Here is a 24,967-nt window from a genome sequence, read left to right as displayed (position 1 = left end):
AGCGCACATCAGGGCCAACCCCGTGGGTATCACCCGTAGTGGTAGTACCTAAGAAAGGGCAAAACAACAAAGTGCGTCTGTGTGTGGACATGCGTGCACCCAACATGGCTATCGAGAGAGAACGCCACCCAGGACCACACATTAGCGATATGATCGCTTGCCTCAATGGAGCCACGGTATTCTCGAAACTCGATCTTAATAAAGGATACCACCAGCTGGAATTACACGACAAGTCGCGTTACATCACGACCTTCACAACCCACCAAGGACTTTTCCGCTACAAACGTTTGAACTTTGGAATCTCTTCGGCCGCCGAAATTTTCCAAGAAGCCATTCGGCGAGTGATCCAAGGGATTCCCAATGCTTTCAACTACAGCGATGATCTACTAGTGTTCGGGAAAGATCAGACCGAACATGACACGGCTCTGGACAGAGTATGCCACGCGCTGCTGAACGCCAACTTGACTCTGAATGCAGAAAAATTTGAGTTCCACAGGCCGACCCTGAAATTCTATGGCCACATCTTCTCCAAAGACGGTATGAAACCAGACCCAGAAAAAGTGTCTGCCCTTGCGGACACTCCAACACCACGAGACGTCAGTGACCTCCGTTCATTTCTTGGGATGGCAAGCTATTGTGCACGCTACATCCGGGATTTCGCTACCATCAGCCATCCTCTCAGAGAGCTCACCCGTCAAGGCCAGCCATTTGCATGGACGGATGCCTGTGAACACTCCTTCCACAGAATCAAACACGCTGTCAGCTCTGCCATCAACCTGGCCTACTTTGATGCCAAGAAAAGAACTGAACTTACTGTCGACGCCAGCCCGGTGGGCCTAGGCGCCATCTGGCACAATATCAAGAGAACTCAGAACAGCGCCACATTATCGCCTACGCCAGTCGCAGTCTCACCAGCACCGAGAAAAGATACTCCCAACCGGAGAAGGAGAGTCTAGCGGTGGTGTGGGCCTGCGAGCACTTTCATCTCTTTGTGTACGGCAAACACTTTACCATCATTGCAGACCACCAAACGCTTGTCACCATCTTTGGTAATCCCAAAGCCAAGATGCCTCCATGCATTGAACGATGGGGACTGCAACTCCAGGACTATGTATACACTATTGTCCACAAGCCGGGGAAGTCTGAAAATCCGGCAGACTACATGTCCCATCACCCCCAGACATCCACCAGTGAAAAGTGCTCGCTGGCAGAAGAGTATATTCACTTTGTCATCGACACTGCCTGTCCGCCTACAGTTCCCCTAGCGGCGATCCGAGAGGCGTCCCTCCAGGACCCGGTCCTACAAGACGTCACAGATCGTATATGCAGCAACTCATGGCGACATGTAATAGACAATTCCCAGAACTCTGGCCAGAGTACCCCAGAACTGATAGCGTTCAAGCACATCCAAGAAGAACTGTCCGTCAGTGAAGATGGCTTGATCCTGAGAGGGGGGAGGATTGTGATTCCACAAGGACTACGGCAAGGAGTGATCAACCTTGCTCATGAAGGTCACAGAGGGATAAGTGCTACCAAAAAGGCTCTACGGGAGCGGGTCTGGTTCCCGACACTTGATCAAATGGTGGAGGCCACGCTCAAGGACTGCGTCTCATGCCAATTGGTGAGCCGTGACGAACCACCAGCCCCTCTACAAATGTCAGAGCTACCAGAAGGAGTATGGCAACAGGTCACCATAGATTTCTTCGGCCCTCTAAAATCAGGCCAATACATTGTCGTCATCATGGACGAATACTCTCGGTTTCCGTTTGCACACCTAGTATCATCCACCAAGGCGACCACTGTGATCCCAGTTCTCGACGAAACCTTTGCAGCATGGGGCATTCCACTGCGAGTCAAATCTGACAATGGGGCACCGTTCAATGGCCACGAATTTGCAGAATTCGTAAAACACCTTAACTTTAAGCACCAAAAGATCACACCCCTATGGCCTCAAGCTAACGGCATGGTGGAACGCTTTATGGGGACTTTGAAGAAAGCGGTTCATCAAGCGGAACTGGCTCTACGAGACATTCAACAAGCTCTGAATGAAGTGCTGCGGGCATATCGCACCACGCCCCACAACACTCCCAACCAATGCCCAGCCACTCTGATGCTAGGAAGAGTCCCTCGCACTCGACTGCCCACACTGGACAGTGCCCTCCAACCTCAAACTGTGAACATTGACCACGCCACGTTAGTCAAAATAGACTATGACAAAAAACTACAAATGAAGACCTATGCCGATCGGCGCAGATGCGCGAAGCACACTGACATCCAAGAAGGAGACTGGGTGATGGTCCGGCGTGACCGAAGAACAAAAGCGGATAGTCGTTATCACGCTCACCCTCTGTAAGTTAGTAGTCGAAAAGGAACCATGGTCACCGCAGAGGCTGATCACAAACGGATAACCCGAAATGTCTCACACTTCAAAAAATGTAACTCCAACAAACGCAATGAAAGCCAGCACCATGAGCTCTCCACTGACTCGGGAAGCCAAAGTGAAAGCAGTGACAGAAATTATCCCAGCCCAGTAAGACAGGACGACTTCATGAGCCACCGAGCCAGGACACCGGAACAGCTCAGCCGCCCCAGTAGACAGACCAGACGACCAACGCGCCTCATTGAAGAAATGTGAGAGACAGTAAGACTTTGTACAAAAGGGGGAGGTGTTGTTTCGTCGTTGCCTGACCCCTGTCTGGGACAGGACAGACAAGGCAGGAAGGGGCGTGGGGAGAAGGGGAAGTTGAGGGAAAGAGTTTCAGTTACGAGCAGACACGCATGAATAAAGACGTGTTTAAACCTGCTCTCGGCTCCTGTGGTTTTTGGGGAAAGGCGACACCCACATACGGCAGACCCAAGACCTACTCGACTTCAGAAGACTCCTCAAGACCTGGGTCTTCGAGCAGTAGCAGCACCACCCCCCTCCCCTTAGCGTCGTGGGACCCTCACGGGTAAGTATCGTGCTTTACAAGTACTCTGATTGATTGATTGATTGATTGAGTACACACACACCATTAGCCAAGAGATGGTCCCCACACACCCCCAGCAAAATGCCACCCTCCGGGGGGGGTGAGGGGGCAGAAAGATGTTTTTGGGGGTGGGGGCATTAGCATGCTCATTCTCTGCAGTGGCCACCCCTACATATAACAAAAACATAATCCCTGGTGCCTAGTGGTCTTTCTGCCCCCCAGGGGGGCAGATCAGGGACTATTGCCCCCATCTGCCTCACAGGGGAGGCAGAAAGACTGTGGCAAATTTTTTTGGGGGTGGGGGCATTGGCATACCCATTTTGGGCAGCCCCTACCCTTACGTATAAAGAAAAGAAAAATAATCACTGGTGTCTAGTGGACTTCCTGCCCCCATCTCCGGGGCAAGTCAGAGGCTATTGCCCCATCTGCCTCTTGGGAGGGGCAGACATACTTTGGAATGTTTTTGGGCGTGGGTGCATTGGCATACTTATTTTGGGCAGACTCCACCCCTATATATATAATAAACAAAATCCCTGGTGCCTAGTGTGCTTTCTGCCCCCGGGGGGTGTCAGATCAGAGGCTGTTGCCCCCATCTGCCTCCCAGGCGTGGCAGAAAGACTGTGGAATTTTCGGTGGGGCCGTTTCGGGCAGCCACCACTCCTAAATTTACTCTAAAAATACATCCCTGGTGCCTATTGCACTTTCTGCCCCCGTGTGGGCAGATTGGGGGCTCTTGCCCCTATCTAGCCCCCAGAGGGGGCAGAAAGACTGAATATGCCCAAAAGGAATTGGAAGGATCAAAGGACCTTACCCAAGGGGCCGCTCCCCCTTCCCTGGTGTCCAGTGGGAGGAAACCTGCTTTGGGATCGTCGTCCTGTGTCGATCCTCAAGCAGGGATCCACAAGCACTGTGTTGTTGGACAGCTCCCAGCCGTCCGACGCATGGAAAGGGTTAAGGAAAGATACAGTTATCATGTCATCAATAACCATAAACACTACAGTTTAAACCTATCAGTGGTCGTCCTAACTAGTTTGTCCCTTGCAATGTCCTTTCAGTGGATTTGCACTTACCATTGTCCTGACTCTTGACTAACTTGAAGGAATCATTTAATAAGTAATCTGTTCCCTATGTATCTCGCTGCATTCCGCTGCAATAACAGCCTGTCTAGAGCGTTTTATTTTATGCATATTTGTAAAAAGCTCTGGTTTCTTCTGGGTTATGGGTCACACTTTTTATAAACAAATACATATTGATGACAATTACTGATTGACATTTTAAACAAATGATGAGGAAGATTGTCAGAATATGACATTTACTGTGAGAGCAGTCAAAAATAATATAAACCACCTTCCAATACATTTTAGGATTCCATAGATCCCATTGTACATTTTTTTGGGTAGAAAATGTTTGTCAGTACATACTCTGCATCAAAGATGCACAATGGTTGCATGATGTTACAGCGCATGCCTGAACAATACACAGTCTCAACCCCAATAACTTCTTTACCACGCAATTTCATGGTAAAGACATGACTAGTAAAGGAACAAGTGTGGTAAAGATAACACCCCTGCCCGCAGCCCTGAAAACTATGAATCAATCAATCAATCAGGGGTTTGTTAAAGCGCGACTACTCACCCGTAAGGGTCTCAAGGCGCTAGGGGTGGGGGGAGGGGGTGCAGGTTCCATTCCATCAAGGAGGGGGTCTGTCGAAGAGCCAGGTTTTGAGGTTTCTTGCAAAGATGGGGAGCGATGTTGTCTGTCTGAGGTGGAGCGGAAGGGCGTTCCATGCTTTGGCAGCGAGGAAGGAGAAGGAGCGGCCTCCCGATCTGGTCTTTCTGGTGCGGGGGACCACGGCGTAGGAGAGCTGGGCTGATCGTAGGGTCCTTTGGGGTTCGTGGAATTTGAGTCGGCTGTTCAGGTATGCTGGTCCGGTGCCGTGGAGGGCCTTGTGTGCTTGGGTGAGCATCTTAAAGGTGATTCTCGCCTCGACAGGGAGCCAGTGGAGTGTGCGCAGGTGCTGGGAGATGTGGCAGTGCTTTGGCAGGTTGAGGACCAGTCTTGCGGCGGCGTTCTGGATGTTCTGTAGCTTGCGGATGAGGTTTTTGTTTATTCCGGCGTAGAGTGCGTTGCCGTAGTCGAGTCTGCTGGTGACCAGGGCGTGAGTGACTGTCTTTTGGTGTTCGAGGGGGATCCATTTGAAGGTTTTACGAAGGAGGCGAAGGGTGTGGAAGCAGGAAGATGAGACAGAGTTGATCTGGCGGTCCATTTTGAGCTCGGAGTCCAGGATGATTCCCAGGTTGCGTGCGTGGTCTGTGGGGGTTGGCGGGTTTCCGAGGCCAGTGGGCCACCAGGTGTCGCTCCAGGCGTCGGGGTTTGGGCCCATGATGAGTACTTCTGTTTTGTTGGTGTTTAGTTGTAGGCAGCTGTTTTTCATCCATTTGGCGACGGCTTCCATGCCTTCTCGAAAGTTGCGTCTGGCGGTGTTGGGCTCGTTGGATAGGGAGAGGATGAGCTGGGTGTCGTCTGCGTATGACACGATGTTGAGTCCGTAGGTTCTGACGATGGGGGCAAGTGGAGCCATGTAGACGTTGAAGAGCGTCGGGCTGAGCGAGGAGCCCTGGGGGACTCCGCAGGTGGTAGGTGTGGGGTCAGATAGGAATGGGGGGGAGTCTGACCCGCTGCATCCTGCCGGAGAGGAAGGAGCAGATCCCGTTCTGAGCCCTAAAAATTGACCCCATGCCCTAATAACTTTGACAGCCCCAGCACCCTCTGCCCTGAGCCCTAAAAACTGTTCTCTACACCTATAAACTAGCCCGACTCAGCCCCCCTACCCTGGGCCCTAAAACCGGGCCCCATGCCCACGTGGGCCCTAAAAATTACCCCACCCTGAAAAACTGCCCCGCACCCTCCAAACCCGAGCCCCACTTACCTGGCCACATCCTCTCCCAGTCCTTCCTCTTCCTGCCCACCCATTTCAGCATCTAGACTGCGCACTGCTTTAACTACATATATGCGCGATGAAGGCATATGCGTGATAAAGGCAAGCGCGGTTCGGCTTGCAGGGAAAGAGCACACGTGTCTCAGCCCGCGTTGATAAGACCGTTTCCTGCGTGAAACAGGTTGGGTTTTTTTTATGCCTATGTACTGTTTTTCTATTTTAATCCAAGCACAATCTTTTTAGGCGATTAATAAGTTTATTTTAGAGTTCCAGCACAGGCAGGATTCTGCAGAGTCTTACATGAAAATGAACTCTGGTCTCATTTCTTTTTTTTTCTAGGTGTCTCTTCTGGCCGTCGATGAAATGCACATGAATCTGCCAAAGATGAGCAAGGATATTTACTGGAACGACTCTGACATGCGGCCTCCTTACACCCTGGCAGCTGCTGATTACTGCATCCCGTCCTTCCTGGGATCGACCAATGAGATGGGGTAACTAGCTCCTCGCGGAGGGCGGGGTTCGAGTAACATCTAGTGATGCTAGTTATTGCTCTTGCTCTCTTTAAGCATCCTTTCTGGCGGACTGGTGCATACATTGCTAAGAACTAATAACCAGCCGCGGTGCGTCCATTGGGGTGTAGGGGCGTAGCCCCACCAGCCACATGGACCCGCATCGCGGCCGCCGCCGCAATCCTTACAATAAATTACTCTGTACTAGTACAGAGTCATTTATTGTAAGGATTGCGAGTCAGCCGCCGGGACACACCCGGGGATTTCGGAATGCGCAAGGGGGGTGGTGGCCTGCTGCAGCTTGAGTGACAGTACACTCAGGCTGCAGCAGACAGGCCGTAGTGCGCAAGTGCAAGTTGGGTTCCAACTTTCGCAAGCATGCGCACTACAGTACCCCAGTGGGACCCTGCGGGGACTTCTCTGCCTGCTGTAGCCCGGGTTTGCAAGGGGCGACAGGGGGAGCAGCAAATGTGCCCCCCTAGCCAATCTTGGCGCTATCAGCGCCAGGATTGGCTACACCTGGCTCACGTCACGCCGCACCCGGATGTGACGCCTCCATTTCTCCTCGTGGGTCTGCTTTCTTCAGACTGGCATCAACCCCCAGCGAGGAGGCGGCAGGAGAGAGAAGCGGAGGTTAGTCAGAAAGAGGCATGGGTGGAGGGACAGCTGCCACACACACCCCACTGGCACTGGCAGCCCTCGAGCACGCCGGCCTCCACCACAAGGTAGGTTGGTAGAACTTGTACTTGTTTATGTCTTTGTTTTTATTGGGGATTGTGCTTGTTTTAGGTTTTAGACCTGGCATACGGCAGCGGAGGGTGGAAGCACGGGCTGGGGTTGAGAGCGGAGGACGGGCAGGGTGTGTGAGTGTGAGCTGGAGACGTAGTTCCTATTCTAACCTGAAACTTTCTATGCCTCCCCATGTTACCCACGCAACAAAATATGTACATCTATGCCGGAGGGCCATTTATATTTCCGTTCTGCGGGAGACGCATGTTGCTATGGGGGAAACTCTGTAAACTTCGCCATCGGCAGAGCGGCCAGCTGTTTAGCACTGCATAATCTGCCTTCGCCTGTGAAGTGCTGATCTGGATCAAACCCAGCATCCCATTCTATTTAACTCGTCACTCCACAGATCTGGAGGGGCGATTCATCTTCCTCCTAGGCCACTTGGGCGGAGTGGAAGGCTCTTAGGCAGCATTTGTGCCCCAAATGTAGGACCGGGGGATTTTTACGATTCCTTATCAACTAAACTAGCCTGCTTTTCCTGACTTCCAACCCCCACCCCACCCCACTAGAATGGACAGAGCTCTCAGAACCTGGCAAAAGCACTGGGCTTTATCAGGCATATGCACCATCGAAATGCAGCAGTAGTTGAATATTCTTTTGACCCCCACCCATTCATAATGCACAATTACAGCTAGATAAAATATACTGCAGTGATTCCCTACTTTCCCAGATTCCTGGCACGGAGTACGTGGAAGAGACATATTCTGACCACAATCCTATAACTATGCAGGTCAGAGACTATTGATTACTACTTGGAAATTACAATCTGCTGCATTGGAAAATTCAACATACAGTGATGATTACTACTTTGGGGAAAACAAGGGAACAGAGGAGATACCGACCAATGAATGCAATGCTTTCAATGTAGTCATACGTGGAACATGCCTTCACATCACATATGGTATCAGATCAACTATAGGGACTAAGCTAATGGCAACAGAGGCTTACTTACAACTCTTAGACCAAATGGCCACTAAGAAAGCGAGAGAAAGTGCTTGCAAGTGGCCTTGTGGCATGCCAAGCTTTCCCATCAACCTAGATGCCATGACTACAAAGCGTAGTTGATCACCCGCCCTGTGGAAGGGGACAAGCCGGTAGGTTCCCCCCCAACTAATCGGCTCAGAGCGAAGGGGAACCCCAATCATATCAATTAGAGGGGCAGATGGTCACTCCATCCTCACTCAGCTGGGGATCAACCGTGCTTTCCATGACTATTATGGCTGCCTTTATGCCAACCCTATTAATCCCCCAGCAGAGGCTTTTGAGGGCTACCTAGGCACAACTAAGCTACAACTGAGCAGGCCACAGTTATGATAACCCCATCATCCTGCAAGACATTCAGGTGGCTGTAATATCCCTTATCATGGGCAAAACCCGAGGCACAGATGAACTGGCCATTAAATTTTATAAGGCATACTCATCGGAGCTTGCCCCCAGAGTGTTGGCCCTGTACATGCAGTGTACAAATTGGGACGCTTACTTGTCTCCCTGCGAGAAGCCCTAAATTTCTCACTCTCTAAACCAAAGCAGCAGGCGGGTGAACCACAAAACTATCAGCCTCTTTCAATCTTGAACGTTGATAATAAGGTTATCAGCAAAATCATTGCTAACCATATATTAGAAGTGCTTTCGGGACTGGTCTGACCGGAACAAAGCAGCTTCATATCGGGCCACTGCACATTCCCAATATTCAGCGTCTTTTTTTACATTTTAAGTTCCAAATTGGATAACTCCACCAGACCCATCATATTGCCCATCGACCTATGCAAACCCGTGGACACCCTCAATTGGGCTTATTTGTTTGCAATGATTAAACAGATAAACCGCCTCGATTTAATCATTAGATGGACCCAGATCTTACATACAAATCTAGATGCTAGAGATACACTGGATGCGTACTCTCAGAACAAATTCCCATCTGCAGAGGAGAAGGAATGCCCATTATACTTCCTGTTATTTGCCCAGGGTATGGATCTGCTAGTGTCCAGATTCAGAGCAGAGGGCGCTGCCTTGGGTACAGCAACGGTGAAAAACACCACACAAATGCCTTGTTTGCAGACAAAGTCTTTTTTTTTTAAATCTACCTAGATAACCCAGCTCAGGGCTTACCATGTGCACAGGTACTTCTGGATGAGTTTGGGAGGTTTTAAGGGCTTCACGTCAATTGAACGAAGTTCTACGCATTCATGTTCCAACCTGACATTTGGAGGTTCCAGTAGGAGTTGGGCAGCTTCGTTAGAAGTGTTCCTCCTTCAAATACTTCAACATCAGGAGGTTCCCACAGGATCTCAAAGTTGGGCAACTCCGTGGGCAGCCCTCCTACTTTAAGTACTTGGGCATCTAGGTCCTTCATGACCCACAGGACGTCATTGAGGCGAATATCAGTAAAGCAGTGCGGTCGCTATGGGACAGCATGGAATTTAGGATGAGATTACTATTGGGGGTGAGTGAGAAAGATTCATTTTTTTTTTTTGCAGAGTTTTATATAGCGCGAACTAGAACCAAACCGAATCAGTTATCAGAGCGCTTTACATAGCACCAGTTACGTTACATGAGGACACACTTTCATTTTAGGCACGGGGAGATTAAGTGATTTGCCCAGAATCACAGGTTTTTTTTTGGCATCGTTACCGAGACTCGAACCCAGATCCCCAGGTCCGAGGTCGAGCGCCTTAGCCGTTAGGCCAACCCCTCTCCCCATACATGATGATCCTCCCCAGACTGCTCTACTATCTCAATTTCCACTGAAAAAGTCCCACCCAACATTTGTGAGAGATTAACTCCTTTGCGTGTTTACTGATCTGGTACAGTAATGTTGTTGATCCTTCAGCTACCCACACTCAGGGGATCTGGGGCTCCGAACTTAGTACCGCATGGCCACCAAATTACAATGGGTGGCTCATAGCTGGCTGCTGAACTGTTGGAGGAGTACAAAAGGGCATGCCTGCGAAAGCACTTTAAGGATTGACTCTGGCTTCTCTACACACAAACCTATAGTACGCAGAATGACCTTCCAGTCCTTATAGCAGCTATGCAGTAGAGCTTGGGCGATAGCTGTTTAGGTCGCAATCCCCACCAGAAATACTTTCCAAAGATACCCCTGCAAGCACTACTATGATGCCCAGCATACAGGGTCGCAAATTGGGGAAACTGTGGCCTAGTGGCCAAAGGGGACCTATACGACAGTGAACACCTAATGTCCTACGAGGAAATAATGAACACTTATGGACCCAGAACCCTGGCCTCTTTTTAGTTATTGGCACGTTCATGGGAACCATTCATGATCTATGGAGTCCGAAGGCACTCGCCGATTCCCCCCAACTGTGCACCATTCATTATGGTATTCACATTGGGATCTTGGCAGAAAGCTGTACCCTCCTGTGTCGAGCACTGCATGATGACCTCCAGTGAGGGTTACATAGACAGGATGTAGGTCAGGATATCACTGACAAGGAATGGGTCTGCATTAGAATACTCCGCTCAATTCTCCAGGAACCCAAGACTCCACCTGCATCAATTTAACTTCTTAAACAGAGCCTATCTCTCCCCACAGATATTAGGACTAATTAACCACCAGTCTATTCCAGCATTGCCAATGATTATCAAAATACGTTAAGTAGAACCGAAGATAATGGATCGTAACTTTTAAAGACAAAAAGTGACTATAAAACGTCAAGCACTATGGAAAAACAGTTTGCTGTGGACAGAGGTCAGATATACCAAATTGGCTGTGCTGGACAAAATATTTACCTACAGATTTAGCCTCTAAAGCTGCTTCTGGTTAGTCTTGCAGCCTTTAGCTCCTCATAGCAGGCTTCTGGAGAAAAGGTCTTTCTCCAGCCAGGTGCCCTGCAGGGGCTAGTTCTCTTTAGTTAGCTGGGCCCTCATGGAGTCAGCAGTCCTAATTTTGGTGTCCCTGAAGCAGATAAACAGAAGGCCAACCACCTGATCCTTGGAGCGCAGTTCCAGTCCCTGGGTGCCACCAGGGCATCCTGAGTCGCTGTGTGAGGCTTCTTCCTGCAGGAGTCAGAATTCTTCTTCTAGCAGGGTTGCCTTCTTCAGATGGAGTCTCAGGTTTGTTCTGAGGTGGTGGTGTGCCAGTTTTATCCTGTTTCTAACAATTTTTGGCATATCCAAATCAAAAGGTGGTAGTACTAGAGGTGCCCTTTCTTTTGCCAACTGTTCATGTCCACTCCCAGATGGCTAATCACTGCTACTTGGGCAATAGATAACACCCATTGGCCTTTCCTGGGCACAGAGGCAAGCCTCTGAGCCAGTCATCAACTCTCCTATCCAAGGATATATATATTCCAGCTGTTAAGGTGAGATGAATGATGACATGACGTAACTGGTTTTAAGCCTGTTCTGGCTCAGGGAGCCTAAAGTACATTTTAATCAAGTTACTTTTCTGTTTAAGTTATCAAAAACACCCATAAACCAGATTTATAAAACCAATGTCAGGAACGTTGCAGCCACGATCATTGTAACAAGGTGCAAAGCGAAAATAGTATGAGAGGGGCCCTATTGACCAAAGGGAGAGGGTTCCATATTAGATTTTCATATCGGCAAATGTTCCCTTAAGCAACCGGTTATTCACGTCACACTTACCACACACTTCACTTAACATGACTTGATCACATATACATACCTATGACCCCACCTACAGGAGTATATAATGCCACAAGATCATTAATCATATCTAAAAAATATATTTAATAAAAACAGACTTATTATTAAAATCCAGTCCCAATATCACTATCAAAAATACATGAAAACAATTAATGACTAATATAAAAGTTCATACAGCACAATCCAAATATGGTTTCCGCCTTAAAGAAAGGGGAGGGAGAGAGAGAAAACACACAAGACAATACACTTCATTCACAAAAATAAGCTAATGAATTGATAACTGTTAGTACAGCCACATGATTCATATCTTTCGTCTATTGTGTAGTAGTTCTTCGCCGTTCACCATCTCCGTCCCAAACATGACGGCACAAACCCTGTAAAATTAATAACATGTAAATTAAAATGTGGTCTGGAACATTTAACCTTCCCGGCCCGGCACTTGCTGGCCTCGGCGCACAACCGTGTTGTTAGGGCGAGCATCGGGGCTGGGTCTGTGCAGCGAGGCCAGCAAGTGCCAAAGCCAGGAAAGTCAAGTGCTGCAGCCAGCATTTACTTTACATGTTATTGAGGAAGCGGGGTAGTGATTAGGGCCAGCTACTCGGTTCTGACAAGTGACAGCTCTAAGAGGAGGATTAGGGGCCTGCCCTACAACTACATAATCTGCTAAAAAGAGAGTCCGCATTACCATGATGTTAGCAACACGTTAGGTTCCCAGCAAGCATGCTCATTCCCAGTCAGGCCCAGGAGAGCGCACAGCAGCAGCAGCCTTTACACACGGGCACTTCTGGGAGCTTCTATCTGAAATTTATGATAATGTCCTTTTATCCCTTCGGCTGCCATGTCATTGTCTTTTATGTGAGTTTAACCACGTTAAATGTTTGGTTAGCTGCGCATGTGCAAGTGGTTACGCATGGGTCATGATTATTAATGGTAGTGATCTGTAAAACACAAGAGGGCTTCAATTGTTTCATGTGTTCTGCGAATGGCTCTCCCAGTCTTACTTTTACGTTTACATTATGGTATTTGTAAATCTGTTTTTGTTTTTCTGTGCTAGCCCTGTGTATGTAATGTAAAGCCATTTTTATCCATAACAAAGCATAGTATCTGGTGGCAGATTCTGGCACCAGAATGCAAATCAAACATTTGTCTCTATGGCCTGCTCACTCACTCTAAGGTTGGATAGCTTGGGGTTGGGCCCTCTTCTCCTGAGTGCAAGGCACACTCAAATGTTTCAGTGCAACACAAAATCTGCGGGCATATATACGGCTCTCTGCAACCACAATCCCTATATAATGCATAGACACACAGTCCACGTGCAAATGGCAGTTTAGCTGGTTTTTAAGAGTGGACTTTTACTACATCATGATGGGGTGCTATTGAAAAAAACATGTCTCTTCAGCTTGTTCCTAAATTACTGAAGCAGGGTAGGGGAAGTCGTAATGGATATGGAAATATCACTCCTGATCCTGGATGCAGAAGGCCTGAATTCCATCAAGGCATGGCAACCTAAAGTTTTTATGAAAAAACGTATATTTTTATTTTGTTACAAATATGGTTATAATACCTTCATCGCATCCCAATTAATTTCAGGGAGACAACTGGAAGTGCTCCCGAGGTCGGGCTTGCATCCCTCACCGGTAAAAAACTGGTGGGGAGTCATGGCCAACTGCCAATTAGGTCAAGGGAGCCACAGGTCAAAAAAGTTTGGGAACCACTGTACTAAGGCAATAGTGGACTGCCTGCTCAGAGCAGGCAGCCTTATGCGCAAAGGGGACAGCTTGTGAGCTGGACGGGCAGGGAGCAGAGATGGCAGTGTTAAGAGGATGCAGGCAGTCGAGGTGTTAGTGTGGGGGCACAAGGAGAATAGAATATGTGCAAAGGGGGCGGTTTGTGAGCTGGAGGGGCAGGTAAAAGGGTGCATTAATCGTTCAAAAGTTGTAGGCAGTGGAGGGGCTTGGTGTGAGAGCACAGGGAGGAAAGTGGATGAGCAGAGGCGAGTGAGTGTACATGTATATGTATAGGGGGGTAGAAGCAGAGATTTTGAAGTACAATTAAAGGGAAGTTCAATCTTAAAAATAGATCAAATTTCACAGATCACAATCCATAAGCCTGACACACATGCAGGGTTTCCCAATGTATACTCCATATTGGATAATGTGAACTGAGCTCCACCAATAAATGTGTGTACTTGGCTCCGAAGTCCACTTGTAACTCAGGTTGCCTACCAGAACATCATTGGTTCAATGCTCATTTCATTTCAGAGCTTTGTGCTCAATATTGTTATTAGGGATTAATCTAGAAAATATGGTTCAAATTAATTGACTACTTCTAAAATGAGAGATATAGTGTTTGCCTATTGTTCTAAGGTGCGATTAGATGATGGGTAATTAAATTATGGGCTATGTTCCGTATATTAACATCATGAATTCTGTCTGAGAAACCTACTGGAACGATATGGCATGGGAATGTCTGCAATGACTTTGTTCGCTCTTAAGGTAGCCTAGTCATTTGAATATTTCTTTATGTGCCACAATGTACCTCTTTAGGTGCTGACATGTGAGACACAGATACGCTTAAAAAAGAGGCTAAACATGTGGCCTCCCCCGCACCATTGGAGGCTCAAGAGAAGCTAGTGAGGAGGGGGAGAGGAAGAGTAAGGCAGAGGTTTTGGGCAAAACATCCCATGAATAACTAGAGACACCACAGTAGTAGATCTGTGGGGCAATTCAGGAGCTGTAATGGTACAACCCAGGGCACATTGGAGATACCGCAGAAGAGGGACTGTAGGTCCACCCAGAGGTGGCAGAGGCTGATTCCAAATGAGTGCCACATGCACCACAGTACTGGAACATGGAGTGTGTGGAAGTAGTTCTGGGAAGGAAATGGTGCTTGGATTTAAGGTGGTGAAGGTGAGGCATGGTGGCAATATGGAGTAAGGCGGGGGTTTGGACAAAGGTCCTTCCCATCCTATGCCCCTACAGCCGCAGACAGGAATTATGCTACAGGAAGACATCATTAACCTCTCCACCTGTTACCTGGATGGCCTGAAAGGAGAGATTAAGTGGAGTTGTTTTCCTTAATGAAGTCAGGCAGTTTGACAGAGACCCCTCTCACATTCAGCTCATCCAGGAATAAGCCATTTAAAATTGCTCTATAGTCTGTAAAATGTTTGTAATCTGAGGGACAGCTCTGCAGCCTGTACTTAGACTCTGCATAAACAGAATAGTAGTGGAATCTGAAGAATAGTCCGGCAGAGCTAGCCTATGTTTGTGGTCCCAGTAGTGAAATAGCAGCAGGCGGCAGCGTAGAAGGTTAATGTGCCTACTGCAAAAAACATGTACCTGATGCAGATCACAAAATGCATATGATGTAAATAGGTCAGTGAGTCACTGCTTTTGTCACAGAGATCCCAACTGCTATGCAACTTCTTCTACTCTTAGAGCTGAGATTTTCATGAAAGTCTTATAGTCTGAATTCAGCACCTGAGCATAATAGGACGGAATGTATGAAGCTCTGTGGTTATACTGAATAAGCAGCTACCTATGTTATGCCATCTATTAATGTAATAACTGCACTTTCACAATTGCTTTATTAACCTTCCTGCTTTCTCAAATTTTCTTGAAAATGCACGATTTTTACTCTTTTTTTTTCAAAATTTTCTTGGCGGGGGGGGGGGGTAATCCCCCCAAACCCCCCTTTTGGGGATCGGGCTCGCTCGCTGAGCTCGCTCCCTAGGGTGCTGTATGCAAATCACTTTGTGCCTCACCACTTTCAAATGTCACCAACCGCCCCTGCTAATAGCTAGTGTAAGTGACTGCCCCTGAGGTCAGCAGTGCTACAATAGTGCTGAATACATGGTCATTAAAAGGTTTAAACAATATTAGTATCCAAGGGAGTAGCAAAAAAAATGTAAATACCCCCCACTTTTGTCATACAAAGCGTACAAAGTGATGAAACCTGAACCTCGTTAGAAGAGTGCCTTTCCCTCTTCCATCCATCCTTCCACCCTTCTATCTATTCATACATTCACATGTCCGTTTCCATTTTTTCACTCATCCATTCATCCATGTTTCTAACAGCAGTGTTATCTATGAGCATTCTTCTGCAGGCCTGCAGACAGAAGAGGCTCATAAACAAGCAATTCAAGTTTTAGTCCAACACAGTTCAGCAGTCCATGGTGCCCAGTGGTAACCCCACATCGCCCCCCGCCCCCTGAAGCTGCGTAACTGGGGGATTCCCTATGCCACTTAAAGTATCATTTAACGTGCGCAGGCTTTGGAGACTATAGTATTGGCTTTAAATCCTGAAGCAATGTTGTTTACATTTGACCTGTGTCAGAAGGTGCTCCTCCCAGACATTAGTTGTTTAAATTGTTTGTGAAGCCAGGAAGAGTGGTAAATACATCCGTGTTATTAGCTGATTATTTCTGAAGCAAATTTCTCTGGTGTTTTAATGGTGCAAAGTGGTGCATATTTTCTCTGCTTTTTTACTGAGATGGTGCTACTGTTTCATTAGAGCATGCCCGGCTTGTGCAGGAACATGCCTGTAGAGCACGCGTTCCATGGAGTTCTGGGAGTCCGTATCAGGGCAATGGCGGAGTGCACTCACACATGCAGTCTGCGGCATTAACGATATCACTCATTATGGGATTGCTGAATGATTGGGGATGAAAATGTTGAATGCATTAGAAAAATAAAAAAGGAGACTGTTAGTTGGAGCCCCTGCTGAGTAGGTACTGGCAGAGGTATGCCTTCCTGAGTGAAATGTGACTTATTAGAAAAGCAACTGAACATTAGTCATGGCTACATTGATAATCCTTCCCTGCCAACATACATTTGTAAAATCAAACCCTGCATGCAGGCTAAATTTTTAAGTGTGCAGACAAAATATGGGAGAAAAAATATTGCGTGGACAAAGTATTGTATCAAAAATGTTGAGTAAAAAAATTGTGAAGGTAGGTCTCTATAGATGGTGGAGAAGTGTGGCTCAATGGTTAGAGCGGCAGACTCTGATGCAGAGGTCTGGCCCGGGACCAGGGTTCGATTCCCGCCTCGGCGGGTCTTGGGCTCAATTTCCCCGGACCTGATAATTCTCGCCTCGGTGCCTAGTCTAATCATGGGTCCCACTCTGTCACTCTGGGCAATAGCTTGCTTAATCTCCACAACGGCCCCAGCAGCGCTGTGGATGCCTGGCTTCACCTTGGGTGTGCCCAGGAGTGGACATTTCACAGGAAAGCCAGGATGGGTTCCGCAGCGGTATGAATACAGCGCTACGAGGCCTCCGGGTAGAAGTGCGCTATATAAAATACAAACATTTACATTAGATAAGCATGTTTTTCTATATATAAATCCACGTATAAGTTCCTTAACCATATATATATCTCTAACCTATTTAGATGCGGAGTTAGAAATAGTAAACCAATACTTACTTATTTGCACTTACCTTCTCGATATTTTGGTCCTCGATATTTTTAACACAGTAGTCTGTCAACATGATATACATGTTACCAATATTGTCAGTGATCATTTTAAGGTGTGCAAACAAAATATTGGAGAAAAAATATTGTGCGGACAAAATATCATTGCAAGAATATTGAGGACAAAAATATTGTGAAGGTAAGTTTCTAGATGCAAGCAAAGTTTTACTATATAACCACATATATGTACCTTGACAATAATATATATATATATATATATCTTCAAGGTACGTAGATGGGGAATTAAGAATAATACATCTATACTTACCTATTTGCACTTACCTTCTTTCTTTGTGGGTCCTCAATATGTTTGACACAATATTCTGTCAACACGATATCTGTGCTTCGATGTTCTGTCATTGATCCAAGTTTTAACAACTCAGTGTGCTTAGAAAGATGCAAATATATATGGCCCAAAAACAGATCATATTTGGAAATAATCTTACTACCTCCCCTTCTAGGATTCAAATGTACCTCATCTTTCAAAGTAAAAAGAAAATCCATAGTTTTTCAGTGTGATAACCTTAAAAAACAGACCACTTTTACAGTAGCTGGTTTAATTTCTAGGTATCTATTTGAATGGTACTTGGCTGCGTAGCCTCCCAAATAAGAAAATATGATCCATGTCAATCAATTAACAGCTCGAAAGGACGTTACATCTTTACAGCCATGTTCAAACTCACTTTCGAGAGCAAGTACATTGTGATCTTGCTCCCGACTCTGATTCCCTGGCCTTAGCTTTTCTAAACATCAATGTATGCATCAACCTTGCACCCATGTAGGATGGAACTAATCATGGATTCCTGTAAAGCAGGCAACATTTGTCTATTTAGTACTACTTCTATATTTTAATCCTTCCCATCTTCACTCCTTATAGAGATCATTACATAACCCCTAGATGCAAAACACTCCAGTCGCCACAAAGTGCTGATAGAAATTAAACAGTTGTAACAATTCAATTGCACAACATACAGTACAAAGTAGATTTGGCTAGAGAAACTATCAAAGCAAACACAAGGAGATGATGGGCGGAGTGATGACACTTTTCAGACACTCACTCCAAGTCACAGATATGGGTTGAATCCATCACAGTTCTTTAGCTCACTTTGCCACCCCAGTTCAGACACAGCTATATGCAAATCAGTCTTGACCCTATGCCCCATGGGAACAGTAAATCCTGAACTGCCAAGCCATGTCTTCCTTGGACCAGAAACAAGCATCCTGGAACCGGTTTCGGGGTAACACCCCTCGGCTAGCTTGAATCCAGGGGGGTGAGTGTCTGAAAAGTTTCAACGCTCAGTCCATCATCTCCTTGTGTTTGCTTAGAGAAACTAACAAACATTGCTTAATATTGAGAAAAATAATGAGTGCAGGGGGAAAGGTTTTCTTCTGAACCCTTTTGTAAGTAAACTGTTGTATGTCCCACCACAGATTCTGTGCCTGGAAACTAGATAAGCATTTGAACTATAGGGGCTTGGGGTGAATTACAATATTTAATTGTTGGTAGTAACTGTTGAACTTCAATTTAAATATTTCATTTTCATATTCACAGATTACCGGATTCTGCATTTTTACGAGGGGAGGATGCTATGTGGGATGATGAGAGACAAAGACGACAGCCTTCAGTGCTGAGACGAGTCAAGCGCTTTCTCAGTGCTCATGAACATTCCGACTTGTCACCTCGAAGGGCCTTCAGCCGACAAGACAGTGAACTTTCAAATGTATTTTTTCCTACAAGTGACAGGAACTACATCCCAAGTCATCACGATAACTCTAGCAGGAATAAGCAATTTGTTATAAATGCCAAGAGACTGGATCAATCCGACAGGAACTTAAAACCTCCTTTGCCTCATGGGGACCTATCGACTATTGAGGAGTCTGGTAAATCTGATACATCAACCAGTCCGAAGTCGAGTGTGTATGAGCCCATGACTTTGGACCCAACTATGGTAGTTGTCACGTCACATGAGGATCCACGATTCCGTATTGACAGTTTTGTGGTATCCACTAGCCACCCTCAGACACAGAGTGCCCTACCAATGAGAATTTTTGATTTGAACTCCAGCACTGCCACATCTCAACCTAATCTACTGAGACTGGATGATGAAATGGAGGAGATATCAGTGGCTGGAGGACAGAGCATTGCCCTCTTAAGTGAAGGCCATCAAGCTGGCAGCTTGGAGGGTCAGGCGAACACCCAAAAACTGAGTGTACAGGAAGATCAAAGGCCCAACCAATCAATTAACACCAAACCAGACAAACCTGCTTACACATTACCCCCTTTGACAATTTCAGAGAAACCCTCATCAAGCAGTGGCACTACCACGGCTGCTAAAGACACTGATGAAATGTATACTATACTTAAACACCTGGATGCTAAAGAAACAGATATTATTGAGTTTGGCAGCGAAAAAACTGAAGGACAGCATTGATTGTGAGTTTGTTTGAGAGACAACTCTTTTTGTAATAAAATCAGTTTGTTTCTTTACTGGTACAGCTCTTCAAACTAAAGTTTAAAGACTTCCAGATGCGGGGACATTTCAACTCAAAAAGCAAATTGTGTACACAACAACCACTAGTGAGAGCTGAAAGCCAAGAGCAGAATGTAATGAGGCAGTATGCTGTCACTGGGCAATCTTTTCCATAATGCACTGCTAAGATATGCCTTTTGTATCTCCAGAGAGAGGAGCAATCTATTGATCCAGTTGGTGGATGCTGTTTCTGACGTGTTTTTCCAAAGGTGGTTATCTAGCAGCAAATAGAGGAGATGTAACTTTGCAGTCCTCCATTTCTTGGAAAGTACAATAAATTGCATTCAATGAGATCAACACTGAAGGTTTTTCATCCCCAGCATATTTATTTCTGTACATTATCTTGCTTTATACCTATATATTTAGTCTACTAATTGGTGCCATTTTGCTTTAACTTGCAGATCTGTTTGTAGTTGATACATTGTGGGCCTAATAGCAGCACCCTCTGTTTCGTACACTTTCTGGTTCCCTTCTTACTAAATCATGGTATCTGAGCCACTAAAGAATTACTTAGAGGGAAAGGCAAACCATAAGGAAAACAGGCGTGCTGCTGGTATCTCATAAAACAATGTTGTTACATTATGTTTTGACTTGCTTTCCCTCATTGTGAACTAATTGTACTGTAATATTAAGTAGGCATAGTGAAAAGTATTGAATTAAATGCATAATATTCCATGGGATTGCTTTTCCTGGAAAGTAAGCGATCAGAATGGGGATACCAGTATATGTATATATTTTTTGTACTGATCACCTTACTGTTTCTCCAGAAGGATAACAGACCCTCATGGATCACCAGAGGGTCTACTTTTCAGGAGTATGAAATGAGAAAAGTGGTCCTGAGCTGAGAAGGATATAAGGGTTGCAACTGTCAGTAGATAATCCTTATGAGTATTTCTCTGGAAATTAACATAAAAACATATTGTCAGATTTATATTCTTATAGGCACTAAATGAAGACCAGGTGGCAGCCTTACATTTTTCTGAATGAGATGAAGTTATATGGTGGTTATCGGTCTTCCATCTGTTTTCAGGTGAAAAGGGACTTATTGACAGTTTTCATTATTCGATTTAAGATGAAATGTGAACTACTATGTCTTTCATCATTCTGGAGATGACATGACACCCACCTATCAACTTTCCATTCTCTGAAAGGTGAAATATTTCCCAATCATTCATTGTTTGTTCTTCTGGAGTTAAATTTATATGTAGTTGTCAGCCTTTCAGATAATCTCCTGTTGGAGATACAGTAGTAATTTTCATTATTTCAGCCTTTTGAACAAGATAATGTGAGTACTTAGCATTCTGTGACAGTGGTCAGTTCTCAGGATCAGTTTGTTGCAAGGAGTGGTCCACCTCTTGATCTAACCAAGCCTAAAAGCTGTTATGGCATAGGTCATCGGAAGGATCAAGTGGGGGAAGGAAAGGAAGGGAACAGCGGGGAAGGAGATCTTTAACGAGAAAAACACCACACTGAGAACACCTTCTATTTCCTACTGTCAAATCATGAAATACATATGAGCAATAACAGACCCTGAAGGGGTGGATACACCTCTTATACCTGTAACAAAAATGAATAACCCTTGTAGAGGTTGTTGCTTGGATAGAAGGGGGTGCCTTCTGTGTGGACGGTACTTGTTGTGTTATAACTGCAGGAATGAAATAAAGAACATATAGCCATATACTCATAAGCTCACTCTTTTTCTGTAGGTATAAAACATATCAACAACCTTGCACCAGACATTTACCATGAACCTACCCTTATCTAGACTCCACTGTACTTCACAGGGATAGAGCACAGTCCTCTACCACTCGTACTATCCCCTGTTAAAGATAGAGTCAGAACAACACAATATTACAAGACTTTATAAATCCTCCAAGTACATAACAAAAGCAATCCTGTGTAATTCAGCTTCCGGATTGGTAATTTAATATGTGAAACTTTTATCCTTCAATAAGGTTTTGTTGATCCATTAGAAAGTATTTGAAAGTACTCTTGTGTAATACGTCTTACACAAAAGTACCTGAGTAATGCGGTATACAAAGTCCATAGAACAAAGGGTTATGCCAAGAAGGGACAAAGTCATTTCTCTTATCGAGAGCATGAAAGAACCGCTCTTCACTGAACCCCCACCGGTCAACAATGAAAGCCGAGCACATCAAGTGAAGTCATACTCCCTCGCGCCAGCCGAAAATGCTGGCCGAGAAAGTAAACCAAGAAACGAGCCAGCCTCCACAAGAGCAAACCACTCACAAACGGAGTTTGGCAGAAGAGGAACAATGAGTGGTGCAGAGCACCCTTATCGGTCTGCAATTACAGAGAACAGGAACCGCTGCGGGAGACCTGACTTGGACGTAGAATTTCCGACGACGGCTCGGAAAAGCACTTCCTCCTTATGCCGTCTTCTCGCGACTTCGGACGTGATGCGCGAGGGTTCATGGGTAATGTAGTTCCTTCGGAACGAAACGGAATTGCCCATGCGAAGAGTTCCGAAATATGGATAGGGCGCTCACTGGATCACGCTCATGACACATTCTTACCATTCAATCTGTTACTGCAATTCTACTTCCTCCTCCCAGTGTTTACTACATGTGTTGTGTTCACACACTGGAATAAGCACACCATAGCATACTTAGTAGAAAAAAATAATCAAATCCATTTCCCCTTCCAGGTGTTCCTGTACATTGACTAGCAAAGCGGCCCAACAAAGCTGGACACCATCGCACCCATGCTCCGCCACACCATCAACCACTCCCTGGCGACCGCCTCGTTCCCCGACGACTGGAAACACGCCGAGGTCAACCCCCTCCTAAAGAAACCCTCAGCGGACCCCACCGACCTCAAAAACTACAGACCCATCTCCCTGCTCCCTTTCCCAGCGAAAGTCATCGAGAAAGCCATCAACAGCCAACTCGCCACATTCATTGAAGAACACAACATCCTCGACTCCTCCCAATCCAGCTTCAGAAAAAAACACAGTACGGAAACCGCCCTCCTCGCCGCAACAGACGACATCCGCACCCTACTGGACAAAGGAGAAACAGTAGCCCTCATCCTCCTAGACCGATCAGCGGCGTTCGACACAGTCTCCCACCGCACCCTAATACGCAGACTCTACGACGCAGGAATCCAGGACAAGGCCCTCGACTGGATCTGCTCCTTCCTCTCCAGCAGGACGCAACGGGTCAGACTCCCCCCTTTCCTCTCAGACCCCACACCTACCACCTGCGGAGTCCCCCAGGACTCCTCCCTCAGCCCGACGCTCTTCAACGTCTACATGGCTCCACTTGCCCCCATCGTCAGAACCTACGGACTCAACATCGTGTCATACGCAGACGCCACCCAGCTCATCCTCTCCCTATCCAATGAGCCCAACACTGCCAGATGCAACTTTCGAGAAGGCATGGAAGCCGTCGCCAAATGGATGAAAAACAGCTGCCTACAACTAAACACCAACAAAACAGAAGTACTCATCATGGGCCCAAACCCCGACGCCTGGAGCAACACCTGGTGGCCCACCGCCCTCGGAAACCCGCCAACCCCCACAGACCACGCACGCAACCTGGGAATCATCCTGGACTCCGAGCTCAAAATGGACCGCCAGATCAACTCTGTCTCATCTTCCTGCTTCCACACCCTCCGCCTCCTTCCTTCGTAAGACCTTCAAATGGATCCCCCTCGAACACCGAAAGACAGTCACTCACGCCCTAGTCACCAGCAGACTCGACTACGGCAACACACTCTACGCCGGAATAAACAAAAACCTCATCCGCAAGCTACAGAACATTCAGAACGCCGCCGCAAGACTGATCCTCAACCCTGCCAAAACACTGCCACATCTCCCAGCACCTGCGCACACTCCACTGGCTCCCCGTCGAGGCGAGAATCACCTTTAAGATGCTCACCCACGCACACAAGGCCCTCCACGGCACCGGACCAGCATACCTGAACAGCCGGCTCAAATTCCACGCACCCCAAAGGACCCTACGATCAGCCCAGCTCTCTTACGCCGTGGTCCCCCGCACCAGAAAGACCAGATCGGGAGGCCGCTCCTTCTCCTTCCTCGCGGCCATAGCATGGAACGCCCTTCCGCTCCACCTCAGACAGACAACATCGCTCCCCATCTTCGCAAGAAACCTCAAAACCTGGCTCTTCGACAGACCTCCTCCTTGATGGAATGGAATCTGCACCCCCCCCCACCCCTAGTGCCTTGAGACCCTTACGGGTGAGTAGTCGCGCTTTAACAAACTCCTGATTGCATTAGAACTGGAATGGAGAAGTAAAATTGGAGTAATATGATTACACCTTAAGTAATTGAAGCATTACCTCTTCCTCCCTTCCTCATCCCACTTTTCACATCATGAATATTTACTAAAGAATGCATGGCTGGGGTCAAACGTCTATTAAGGTAGCCAGCCAGAAAAGGTAGATTCCAGATACAAAGAAGGACGGAGTGACTTCAGAAGGCAAACAAAGTACAAAGCACCAGTGTCAAAGCAGGTCAACTAGCACCAGAAGCTCAAAAAGCTGAAGGTACACCAAGTGCACTAGAAGAGCTACCCCAAATAGGAGATGGCCGCAGTGGTGGGTCACAAGATGTAACAATAGAGTCAAGTAATGCAGTGATCCACCAGCCAAGAAACCAACAACCAGAGATGCAGAGAATGAGAAGGATATGGTGGTATGGTGTACGAACTGGGATGCCAAATGAGAAGATCTAGATCTGACTTTAAGACAATAAGCAGAGGCCACTAAAACACACTTTACCCCACCCATGGGAATGTCGAGGGGGCTACAATTAGGCACTACACCACATCCAACACAATTTACAAGAGCACTTTGACCTACGTGAGGTACAAAGGCGAACCAAGAAGTTAGCCCAAAGTTATCCTGAAGCAGGGCAGACATTGACCGACAAGGCATGGAAACGGTCCAGCACATAGTAGAGGAGGACCCAGCCCAATGGAACAGACATGCTAGGGTAAGAAGCCACAGGAAAGAACCAGCGGAATCATATCCCACAAAAAAGGTCAGAACTTGGAATGGTATTGAAAGACACAGACCACATACCAGTCAACTGCACCACCTGGCAGAGAAACACCAGAGAAGCTGTGAAAAATAAGTAAATA

At 46.7% G+C, this 24,967-nt stretch overlaps 1 protein-coding gene across 2 annotated transcripts in view; it reads left to right on the top strand.

Annotated features, from left to right (window-relative positions):
- BEST3 (bestrophin 3) overlaps window positions 1–20,145 on the top strand; it is a 259,667-nt gene extending 239,522 nt beyond the window's left edge. For both annotated transcript variants that reach the window (XM_078654059.1, XM_078654052.1), the window contains 2 exons: window positions 6,247–6,398; window positions 18,863–20,145. In XM_078654059.1, the coding sequence (XP_078510185.1) occupies window positions 6,247–6,398; window positions 18,863–19,742 (1,032 nt within the window). In that variant the 3' untranslated portion in view covers window positions 19,743–20,145. The remainder of the gene's footprint in view (window positions 1–6,246; window positions 6,399–18,862) is intronic.
- The last annotated feature ends 4,822 nt before the right edge of the window (window positions 20,146–24,967 follow it).

The sequence above is a fragment of the Lissotriton helveticus genome, chromosome 1_1, assembly GCF_964261635.1.
Source record: "Lissotriton helveticus chromosome 1_1, aLisHel1.1, whole genome shotgun sequence".
Lineage (NCBI taxonomy): Eukaryota > Metazoa > Chordata > Amphibia > Caudata > Salamandridae > Lissotriton > Lissotriton helveticus.
This window is presented reverse-complemented; position numbering and strand designations above follow the sequence as displayed.